Source organism: Callithrix jacchus, chromosome 7, assembly GCF_049354715.1.
Source record: "Callithrix jacchus isolate 240 chromosome 7, calJac240_pri, whole genome shotgun sequence".
NCBI classification, from domain to species: domain Eukaryota; kingdom Metazoa; phylum Chordata; class Mammalia; order Primates; family Cebidae; genus Callithrix; species Callithrix jacchus.
In genome coordinates this window covers 112,531,392-112,543,680 of record NC_133508.1, presented here as the reverse complement: position 1 = coordinate 112,543,680, position 12,289 = coordinate 112,531,392, and the positions used below count along the sequence as shown (strand labels likewise).

Genomic DNA, 12,289 nt, shown 5'->3' with positions numbered 1-12,289 from the left:
GTATCTGTTTCTGCCTGTTTTTTTTTTTTTCCTGAATGCTGGAATTCTAAGCATAGAGGTCTGGGTGAAATACAGTGGTTCTGATTTGCACTAAAAATCTGTATATAAACTTTCAATTAATCTCTCTGCTTTGGCTACATTTCTCACTCTCAACTCTGAGTCTAGCATGTTTCGTGATTTCCAACAGGCAAATTCTGTTCCACTGTCTCTATACCTCTGTATGGTGCATTCATTGGTTCAGCATATTTCAATATGCATCCCATGCTCCAAATATTGCTGAACTCTCCCATACAATTGTGAGCAGATCACATCCTCCACATTCTTATCTTGTGTGGTGAGGTTTACCAAAAAAGTACATTTTCTGATACTTTTGATATTTTATTCCACTGAGTCTCAGGAAAGAAGAAAGATAGGCTTAAGTGCTTGGTACACATCTTGAACTAGTAGTTTGCTGTTGTTTCTATTTTATTTCTTGATAGAAATATAATGTAAGTTAAATTATGACTTACTTCCTCAGTTATTCCCACAGAATTGCTCAGCTGCAACCACCACCATCTACTTTGCACCTAAAAAATCTGAGGTCCGCTGAAATTTGAGAATATCAGAGGAAGTGATAAAATGACTGTAGCTTTGTGCTGAAATACTAAGGATGATTCTAAGACTTACTTGAAAAAACTTTGAAATAAATCTTTTCAAAAACTTATTTTGGAATTGGTCCCATTCATTCCAAAACATCTGATAGGTGTCTAGAGTGGGCCAAGTATGAGGTTAAGTTCTGGCAAGGTAGGGATGTAAAGATGAATAAGGTATAAACCTTACCCTTGAGGATAATATAATCTGGTGAATAACTTGAGTTTATATAGCAGTTTGCAGTTTATAAATCAATTTTACCTCTGGTGAACTCTTGGCACTTACTGATTTACCATTCACAGTTTTAACTACCCACAAGGGACCCCAGTGATCCATGATATGTATAATTTATTCATTTGCTTAAGTACAAATTTGAATCACATGCACTGTGAGACTGTGTTGAGGATGTAGTTGCTTGGGTGGTGAAATACTCAAGCTAACACTTGTAGATCTCAAAGTAGTAGCCTTGTACATATTTATTATGAATTTATAACCAGCTTCAGCCATTTGAAATCAGTGGGATGCAAACATAGAATGGGTTTATTTTTCTCATATCATTGCCTTTAACAATGCTCCTTCAGATCTTTCTTCTCACTTTGATATCTCGGGCAAATTACGTAGCTTTCAGACACTTTCTGTTAAAAGTTCAATGTAGTCCAATTTTAGATCTCAGTTTTATTTTTTCCAATCTACAAGCTCAGGTTTGACCCTGCCAAAGAACTTGCAGTGGGAGAGAGAACCTGGCCTGCTATTTTCTGTCTCCTCTCTTCCTTTCTGGTTCTAGCTCATTCATTATGCTGTGAGGGATGGAAGGAGAAGAAAAGGGACGATGCATTATTTTCCCGGCTACTGCCCATTCTTACTGAAGAAAACAGAACTGGGATGTTTCTGCGGACTTGCTTTGCTGTTGTTGTTGTCACTGTAGCTAGGACATAACTGAGCAGCCATGAACACTCACTGGGGCAGGCATCCAAGGGCTGACTCTCATGGGGTGCAGGTGGACATTTTCTGGGGAAGTCCTCACGGAACAGCTCTTTGATGTAAGTGATCAGCTTTGGTTTGCCCTCTTCCAAACCCCTTCAGCTATATCCATGGTGACTCACCTCCACAGTTTGTTTTTGTTCTTTTGAGTTGGAGTTTTTCCCTGTCACCAGGCTGGAATGCAGTGGCACAATCTTGGCTCACTGCAACCTCCACCTCCCAGGTTTAAGCGCTTCTCCTGCCTCAGCCTCCTAAGCAGCTGGGACTACAGATGTGTGCCACCATGCCTGGCTAATTTTTGTATTTTTAGTGGAGACAGGTTTTCACCCATGTTGGCCAGGATGGTTTCAATATTTTGACCTCATGATCCACCTGCCTTGGGCTTCCAAAGTGCTGGGATTACAGGTATGAGCCACCATGCCCAGCCACCTCCACAGTTTCTTAATGTCAGGTGAGGTACCACCAGGGAGACTCGAGCCCGTTTATTGACTCCGTATCCTATTATGATGAGGTGTTTTACTGCTGACCTCTTTCTGCCTCCCTGACTTTTTTTCAGTTCTCTCATGGTCTCTTTGGGTCTCATTTCTTCCTGCTGAAATGGGCATGAAAAGCTGACTAGCAGGACTAGCAGGTCTGCCACACAAGACATGTTCAGGCCGGGTGCAGTGGCTCACGCCTGTAATCCCAGCACTTTGGGAGGCCGAGGCAGGTGGATCATGAGGTCAAGAGATCGAGACCATCCTGGTCAACATGGTGAAACCCCGTCTCTACTAAAAATACAAAAAATTAGCTGGGCATGGTGGCGCGTGCCTGTAATCCCAGCTACTCAGGAGGCTGAGGCAGGAGAATTGCCTGAACCCAGGAGGTGGAGGTTGCTGTGAGTCGAGATCGTGCCATTGCACTCCAGCCTGGGTAACAAGAGCAAAATTCCATCTCAAAAAAAAAAAAGAGAGATGTTCAATTGGAAAATGAGGTGTTGGTTTACCCTTCTTACTGCATCTGTAGTCTCTATGAAAGATTCTTTTAGAACCCTCTATAACTTGGGATTTGGAAGAAACAACTCATCCTCTCCTCAGTGAGGATGGAAAGGAAAGTTCTATTAACTGCAATCATTGGTTGTATCCTGCCAACTCCACTATCTCCGATCCACCTCCCTCCCCACACCATTGGCTTGTGTAGACAGAAGTAGGAAGTGGGTAGAAGTGATTTAAGGATCTAACCCTAATTTCTTGTGGAAGACTTTCTTTATTCTTAGATTTGGATCCTACTTACCGATTTTGAGTCAGTAGGAAAGGTATTGCTCAACAGCCCATTCATTTTGTGCTATGCATGTAGTCACATTAATTGGGGAATTGACAAAGAGCTAGGAAACATTATTTTTGAATATTTAGGGCTGTGTTTCTTAAGATAAGGTTTACAGAACACTGTATCTGAATCCACTGGGGAGTTTAGAAGAAAGGATACTAATTCCTGGGCCCCATATCTAAATATCTGGACTCCTGGGGGTTGGGAAAGAGTCAGGAATCAAGATTTTGAACCAACACTTCGGGTTTTACTTAGGCATGCTGAAGTTGGGCAACCACTTGCCTGAAATCCACTACACATTACTTAGGCCCTCCCAACACCTCTGTGAAGTAGATAGGAATAGTATTAGTTTCATTTTACTGATGAGAAGATTGGGATTCAAGAGTACCATGGCTTGCTAAATGGCAGAGTAATATACCACTCAAAACTAGTGATAATGAATATCAACCTGCCCCATTAGTCTGCTACTGGTTATAATTTTCAGCAGAGAGAAAATATCACTTAATTCATTAATGTTTTTTTGATTACCAAAGTAATATATATCCACTTTAAGATATCCACAAAAGCACAAAAATTAACTAAAATACAATCTCAACATTCAGATGTAATAATTTGTTTCTTCATGTTATATCTGTTTTATAAAATTAAAATCAAATTATATGTTAATACTTTTTAGTAATCTGCCTCCTAAAATTGATGGATTGTGAATTTCACCATCCATTAAATATGTTCTTTAACATTATTTTCAATGTGAATGTAATGTTCTACTTTATGGGTATACAAATCTATTTAACCACTTTCCTGTTGATGGATAGTTTGATTACTTCAACTTTTTACTATTAAAAAATGCTTTAAAGGTTAGGTACTTAAGGGAGGGGGGAATATATTTCAGCTGTTTAGATATAATGAAGCCAATTATTAAAGGTTATTTATCAAAAGTGTTCAGGGTCTGAAATGATATGGGACATTTCCATGGTCACTAAAAAGATTATTTTGTTTTCTTTCTTAACAGGAACAAGACCATTTTGTTTTACTTTAACCTGTTACGTTGTACCAGTCCCTCCGTGATGCTAAACCTACAGTGCCCTACCACACAGGTAAGGCAAAAGGTGACTCACTGATGGTGTCAGCCATTCCAAATACTCTTGGATAAAAAAATTCAGAAATTCTATTTGAGTTCTCTCTCTCTCTCTCTCTCTCTCTCTCTGTGTGTATGAATTATGAATTTCTAGAAGATGGGAAGACATAAATATGAGCTTATATTTGTTTCTATACAATCAAAACTAAGCAGAAATTGCAGCCCAGAGAAATGGAGATTTTTAAATCAAGATCAGCATTGTATTAGGAGTAAAGCTAGCTACTGCAACTAATAAACCCAAGTTTTTCAGTGACTTCACACAGTAACATTTATTTTTTGACCATATAACAGTACAAGGCAGGTGTCTGTGATCAGTAGGTACTCTCCTTCAGGGTCCTTCCATCTTAAGTGTGGCTTAAGCACTTAAGGGTGACTCTGCTATTCCTTAAATCCTCCCCATCATCTGCATCCAGGAACAAAAAGGACTTAGTGAGGATGAATAAAACACTCCTGCTCTTAAAAGCCTTGGATAAGAAGTTTTACACATTGCATTTCCACTCACATGCCGCAGACACAAACTGGTTGTAAGTGGTCACACCCCTCAAAGACCTAAAGACAGAAATATCATTTGACCCAGCAATCTCCTTACTGGTTATGTACTCAAGGTAACATAAATCATTCTATTAAAAGATACATGCACGGTTATGTTCACTGCAGTGCTATTCACAATAGCAAAGACATGGAATCAACCTAAATGCCCATCAATGACAGATTAGATCAAGAAAATGTGGTACATAAACACCATGGAATACTATGCAGCCATAAAAAAGAACAAGGTCATGTCCTTTGCAGAGAATGTGTGAAGCTGGAGGTCATTATCCTTAGAAAACTAAAACAAGAACAGAAAACCAAATACCACATGTTCTCACTTATAAATGAGAGCTAAATGATGAGAACATATGGACACAAAAAGGGGAACAACAGACACTGGAGCCTCAGAAGGTGGAGGGTGGGAGGAAGAAGAAGATCAGGAAAAATAACTAATGGATACTCAGCTTAATACCTGGCTAATGAAATAATCTGTTCAACAAACCCCCATGACACAAGTTTACCTACGTAACAAACTGGCACATGTACCTCTGAACTTAAAGGTTATAAAAAAGAAATTTAAATGTTTCTAATCCCACAAAAATAGGTTATACCCAGATTCAAGGAGAAGGGAAATGAGCAATGTAGCTGTGAGCTGAGCTGCCTTTTCTATTCCGTGGAACAAATGGAATAAGAGACACAAACTTCAATGAATAGTTAAGTGTATCTTCTATGGTCTACCTCTCTGTCCTCTAGAATACCCTTCTTCCCACATGAGAACCCAGAGTCTCATGTAGTACTGTCTTTAACTCAAAGCCTGGGATCTATAGATGATACATAGTTCTCTTTATCAAGTCTTGACACTGTATGTAAAATGAGTAACGAGGACAGAAAAATTAGAATTACAAACTCCCATTTGGAAAAGACGGAGTGAGAAATACACAGCCATTTCCGGATCGCAGCAATGGAGAACAGTCTTTTATTCCACCTGGATTGTGTTATCTGAGAACTCCCTCATCCATTGCTTCCTATACCTCTTTGCTTGGCCACCTGGGGGGTAATTTTCTGTCCTTTAGCCTCCAGACCACGCTATTGCTGAGCACTGGAAAGTATGCTGTGTTGAGGGCCACATTGCTTTGAAGCTCACTTCTTGTTGTGCAAGTTTCATATCACAAATATTATTTTAACAGTGAAAGGCTTCTTAAGGCTAGCTCTTTTTAAAAATTTCTTTTTAATTTCTTTTTTTTTTTAGCATTATAGTTACCTCAAAAACTTAGTAGTAGACTTCCAACTTTTTTGCTTCTTCTTGGTTCCATGTGCCGGTAACTATACCCAAACCTGGTCCCTAGGATTAGCTTGTAAATCTGCTTTATTTCTTTGTTTCCTCATTTCCTCAAAGACTTTTGAAATCTTACTTCTTCTGAGACAAAAGCCCACTTGGGATGTTGGTATCTTAGTTCTGTGACCACTTCTACCCATTTCCCTAAAGACAAACCCTTGACCTTGTCAATATTAATAATTGCTCCCCTTTGTAATATCAATTTCTCTGATCATCTCAATTCCTCTGACATTTCAACTCCAATAATTCTTTTACATTCCTGGCACCTGCAAACCACTGGTCTTAACCCATCCAAAGTATCGCCCAGTTCCTTCACGTTGGCATCTCCCTTCTTACCTGACTTAGATTCCACAGTCTCTGAGTGAAATCACTCCCTTATACACATTCTTAATTCCATTGTTCCCTTTCACTTAGTTTTAAGTCCCTGGCAAAACCTGACTGTAAAGATAGCTCTCGGCCTACTCCCTGCCTGAACCCAGGCAGCTATGTGTTGTTGGAGAAAATATGCAACAGTCATTTAAATTTAGGACCTAACTTCAAGTGGCCCATTAATGCTGTTCCTCAACCAAACCACAGACCCTTGTCCATTCTATAGCATACTGCCCTAGAAAACAATTTCACACCTTTTCCTCTCACCTGGAACCTCCAAGATCTCCTTCCCAATCTCTATACCAGCCTCTGACTTTGCTTCCTGTCTCACCAAGCAAGTACAAGCATTCAGAAGACAACTTTTAAAATCTCCCACCCTGTCATCCATTTGCCTACCTATCTTCATGTATGTCATATACTCATTCTGCCTTCCCTCTAGTTCCCCGTGGGTGAACTGCCTGTGCTTCTAAGACCAGCACATCCATTTGCCCATGAAATCTCATCCTCTCGCATACTTAAGCACATCACTTTGGAAAGGTTATTTTTTTCTTTTATTATCATTTTTCCTTCTCTACTAAATTATCTCCATCAATATACAAAGTGTATGGGTTGATCATTAATCCTCCTCAAGTATTTCTGCAGATGTTACCTTCTTAATGAGGCTTCCTTGACTGTTTATTCAAAATTATAATCCCACCCAGCCATTCCTCTCTATCTCTAGTGTCCTTTCTATCATTATTTACCTGCCATCTTATGGCATCTTATTCATTTCCACCTATTACCATCTTACAATATTTTACTTATTTATTATTTGTTTCCTGTCTCCTCCTACTAGAAGAAAAATTGCTTAAGGGCAAGTACTTTTATCTGTTTTGTGTACTGCTGTTATTTCTTTCACCTTAACAATTTTTCCCCTTGACCCCACATCCCCCTCCAGCTATTGGTCTATGTCTATGTGCCTCTTTTTTTCAAAATTCTTCAAAAGAATAGTCCACATTCATCTATCTAAATCCTTTTCTCTCACTCTCATACAAGCTTTTATCCCTACTTCAATTTCCCCTAAACAATACCATCAACTGCAACATTATTAAACTAATGGTTACTATTAAATCCACATTTACTTGATCTAACAATAGTATTTAATCAATCTCTCCTCCTTAAAATATCTTTTTACATCTGGCTTCCAGGTCACAACATTCTTCTATATTTTCTTCCAACTCTCTGGCTACTCCCATCAGTCTCCTTTGATGAGTTCTCTTCATCTTTCCAACGTCTTTTAAACATTGCATTTCCCTCCCACAAGAAACTTAGTCCTCTTCTAAGTCTGTATTTACTTCTTTGATGATCTCACCTGGTCTCCTGGGTTTAGTATCATCTACATGCTGACCTCTGAAATTTACATCTCCAAATAAATCTGCTCCCTGAGCTCCAGACCTTTCTATCCAACCACCCATGCGATATCTCTATGTGGCTATTTAGTTGGCATCTCAAATTTAATATGTCCACAACTGAATTCCTAATCTGTGACTTTATCCCTAAAATTGTGCCCTCCCCCAGTGTCTTCCCTGTCTCAATTATTGCCAGCTCCAAACACCTTGATTTCTACCTTATCCTTGATTTCTCTCTCTTTCATACCCATGTTCGAGCTCTCCTTAGGTCTCCCTCCAAAATATACCCTGAACCAAACTATTTCTCACCACCTCTTCCCTAGCTCAAGGAGCTAATCATCTCTTTTTTAGATTAGTTGAAGGATCTCCTGACTGATCTTTCTGCTTCTGTCCTTGCCCCCTTTCCTTTGTCTTCTCTTTTCCGTCCAGTAGCCAGTGTGGTCCTCTTAAATATAAATCTGATTATGTCTCTTCTTTGCTTAAATGCCCCAATAGCTTCCCAAGTTACTCATATGAAAAGCCAAAGTCCTAACAATGGCCTGTAAGATCCTTCACTGTCTGACCCACTCTCTGACCACATATCCTATTCTACTCCCTTTGCTCACTGCACTTGGGTCATACTGGCCATTTGTTGTATTGATACTTGAAAGGATCCAGGAACTCTCCTGCCTCAGATACTTAGACTTTACTGTTCTCCCTACCTAGAAAATTCTTCCTCCAGATGAACGTATGTCTTGATTGCTCATCCTGTTCAAGAATTTCTGCAAATGTTACCTTCTTAGTGAGACTTCTTTGACTATCTCTTTAAAATTAGAATCCCACCCAGTCACTTTATTTATTTATCATCATATACCATCTTATTTACTACTATTTATTACCATCTCATGACAAACATTTTGCTTACTTATTATTTGTTATCCGTCTCCTCCTACTAGAAGACAAATTGCTTGAGGGCAAGGATTTTTATGTGTTGTTCACTACTAATTCCATCCTCAGCACTTAGAACAGGCTCAGAGTAGGGGATCAGTAAATATTTATTAAATGAATGAACAAAGAAGAGAATGAATATCTTCCTACTGCTAGTTAAGAATTTTCCCACTATATTCTACAAATATATCATTCCTATGATAAAACAAAATATACTTGCATATTATGCTTTTTTGTTGTTTCATGAATGATTTACTAAATCATCTTCTCTTCACAACAAATGTAGCATTTTAACCTTCAATGTAATTCACTCTCCCAGCCACCAAATTCTAATTTGTAATTGAGTGCTAAGCCTATCTGCATTAAAGATAAAAACAGTGATACAGAACTTTATGCAAAGTGCCCTTTGTGGTAAACAGAGAATCAGAACTGAGTCAGAATATATTTTAGCTGCTAATAATGCAGACCTGCATTTAGTCTTCCAGACAGTGGTGCATCTCCTGATCTAAGCCTTATTTTTATGCACTATGTTCTTGTTAACTGCCGACATGGTACAGACATGTGTCACAAGCACTTAAAGGAGAGACTGTGATCAATCGGCACACCCAACCTCAATGTGACCTTCATTTTGACTAATTATATGTTGATTGCTACTAATCAGCACCCTATTTGAAATGAACAAATTGGTCTGATAGAGGAAGAAAGTAAAATGCAGTTGTTGTATTGTTTTTTAACAGCTCATTTGTGTCTAGAATGAGAGTTGATGTGATTCTCCTTAACAAACCATGTTTTATCATTTTAATTACTTTCTTTTATGTGTTGCATACACAGCACTTTTCTATGTGTAGTATACATTGTTTGTGTGTGTGCTTTATAAATACAGAATCATTACGTTCTAAATTCAGAAGTATCTACCATCATTTAAAGCCTGTGAAAGCATTAGTGCTTTTAGTACTCACTTTTATAAATCCATTTAAGTGTAACCAGTAGAAGTAGTTCAGTTGTCTTTCAATGTCAAACGAGTCAATTGTCGAAGTCTAAATGTCTGTAAAATATCTCCTAATATGTTAATGGTTTATTCAGCTTAGCTCTAATCAGAGTGAACTTTTGACATTTGCATTGATAATCATCTTAACCTTCTTCTAAAAGAAGTGGATGTGTTGCATGCTGTGAATGTCCCTAAATAGTTCTTCAGCTTTCTTAGAAAGATACCTATGAAGCCACTAGTATTTTCTCTTAAGGTACATGCATGTGCATATGTGAGTGTGTGTGTGCGTGCACATGTGTGGATGAGAGACTGAGAAAGAGGAAATACATGGGGAGGGGAGGATGTGGAGACGGGTTGTTTGCCCTGCCAAAATTTCTAGAAGGAATTGGACTGCTGTTGCTTCGAGACAATATTAACTGTGAGATTTGAAGCATATGCATTTCATTATTCTCTTGCTAACTTAGCTGTAGGGCCCATACCGAATGCCTTTGTGCATAGCAGGAACATAACCCAAAAGATGGAAAGGAGATGTCAGCTAAGCAGCAGTGTTTTACCTAATTGCCAATGGGTTGAGCTACAGGTTGGCCAACGAGAATAATTACTAGAGCAGGGAGATGGAGCAAGTCAGGGCTGAGAAGTATTTCAGATGGAGGAACTGAAACTGATAGACTTGAAAGGGTTAGCTGCAGTTCACATGGCTTCATGTGACTTTTGTTGTTTATTGCAAACAACAGCAAAACCAATAGAGTACATCTCTTCTGATTCTGCCTTCCCTCTGTGGAGTCACTATTGGATTTCAGGGGTGGCTTCGTGGACTAGCACAGTGACCTGGTTTGGCACTAATAGGCCCCCAAAGTTTATTAATATAAAATAATTGCAAAGATGATCTCTCTGCCCACATGTAGATGGTGCTGGTAAAAGACCATACTGTTGATTGATTGTGGCAAATAGCCCTGATCTGTTAGTTTCTCATGGTGCTAAAACCTCAGTTACTTTTTGAGAATTGTGTTTAAGAATTCACTGGCACTAAAAATTATTAGTGGCATAAGTGTTCAATATTCAGAGAATTTTAAATCATCATTTTATTCATATTTAGGAAAGGAAGGAAGACTTTAACCCTGAATATATATGCATTACACAAGCATACTCTAAAATCATAAAGTATTTTATTAAAGGTCTATCACTGTCCAGTGGTAGTAGTCACACAACCACATATCTGATAAAATGGCATAGAACTACACACATACACAGACACACACAAACAAGTGTATAAAACAGGTGAGCGCTGAATAAGGTTAGTGGCTTCTAACTGTCTTACTCTGTTTAGTGTTGCTATAAAACAAATACCTGAGGCTGGGCAATTTATAAGGAAAAGAGGTTTGTTTGGCTCATGTTTCTGCAGGTTGTACAAGAAACATAGAGCCAGCATTTGCTTCTGTTGAGGGCTTCAGCTTTCTGCTTTCCACTCATACTGGAAGGCAAAGAGGAGCTGGCAAGTGTAGAAATTACATGGCTAGTGAGAAAATGAGAGGTGCCAGGCCCTTTTTAACAACAAATCTTGAGGGAATTAATAGATTGAGAACCCACTCATCACCACAAGAACAGGGGGCATCTTCCCTCATGAACCCCTCATGAACAGGGCAGATTTTCCCTGAACTGTAAGTACAGGGTGGAGCTGCACCTATGAACCAGACACCTCCCATTAGGCCCCATCTTCAACATTGGGGATCAAATTTCATAGTTTATGTGGGGACAAATATCCAAACTACAGCAGTAACGATATTAATTTCCTGCTTATGATAATGTGTTATGGTTATGCAAGTTCTTACCATTGAGGGAAACAGAGTGAAAGGTATGTGAATCCCTATTATTCCTCACAACTACATGTTGATTTACAATGATCTCAAAATCAAAAGTTGAAAATAAGTCTGTCACTGTATGGTATCTTGTTTTAACATAGCATCAATATCAAAGAGCAAAGAACAGAGATTGGTAACTAGTACATGAAATTTCATTTTTTACAATAAGACTAGAAAATTGATTTAGGTCAGGTACAGTAGCTCACACCTATAATCCTAGCATTTTGGGAGACTGAGATGGGCAGATCACTTGAGCTCAGGAGTTTGAGTCCAGCCTGGGGAATATGGCAAAACCCCATTTCGACAAAAAATACAAAAATTAGCTGGGTATGGTGGTTCTTGCCTGTAGTCTCAGCTACTTAAAGGGTTGAAATGGGAGGATCACTTGAGACCAGGAAGGTTGAGGCTGCAGTGAGCCATGATCATGCCACTGTCTCTAGAAAATTTAAAAGGAAAAAAAAAAAGAAAATTTAAAAAGAAATGAAGAAAAAGAGAAAAGAAAATTGATTTAGGTTTCTTAGATGGAAAACAGTACATTGCTTTTTACTGTGGTGGCTAATTTATAAGCTTAACTTTATAGGTAGTTTCTGGGTGTGTTCAACTCAGTTCAGTTCTCATCACTTTGTTCGTTCACAGATCTGTGTCTCCAAGTGCCCACAAAGATTTTTAACCTATGTGGAAATGCAACTTTTATACACAAAAGACAAGAGCTACTGGGAAGACTACCGTCAGTTCTGTAAGACCACTGCTAAGCCTGCAAAGGTATGTGTGTTTAATCTTAAAGCTAGAGAAGAATTTAACTTTTTTTTTTCAATTTCAAGTGTAACATGAGCATTT

General features: G+C 38.6%; 1 protein-coding gene across 19 annotated transcripts in view; it reads left to right on the top strand.

The window, feature by feature from the left end:
- Positions 1-12,289, top strand: part of SLC44A5 (solute carrier family 44 member 5) — a 466,490-nt gene that overhangs the window by 397,522 nt on the left and 56,679 nt on the right. For all 19 annotated transcript variants that reach the window (XM_078332262.1, XM_035251898.3, XM_035251906.3 and 16 more), the window contains 2 exons: positions 3,929-4,013; positions 12,089-12,214. In XM_078332262.1, the coding sequence (XP_078188388.1) occupies positions 3,984-4,013; positions 12,089-12,214 (156 nt within the window). In that variant the 5' untranslated portion in view covers positions 3,929-3,983. The remainder of the gene's footprint in view (positions 1-3,928; positions 4,014-12,088; positions 12,215-12,289) is intronic.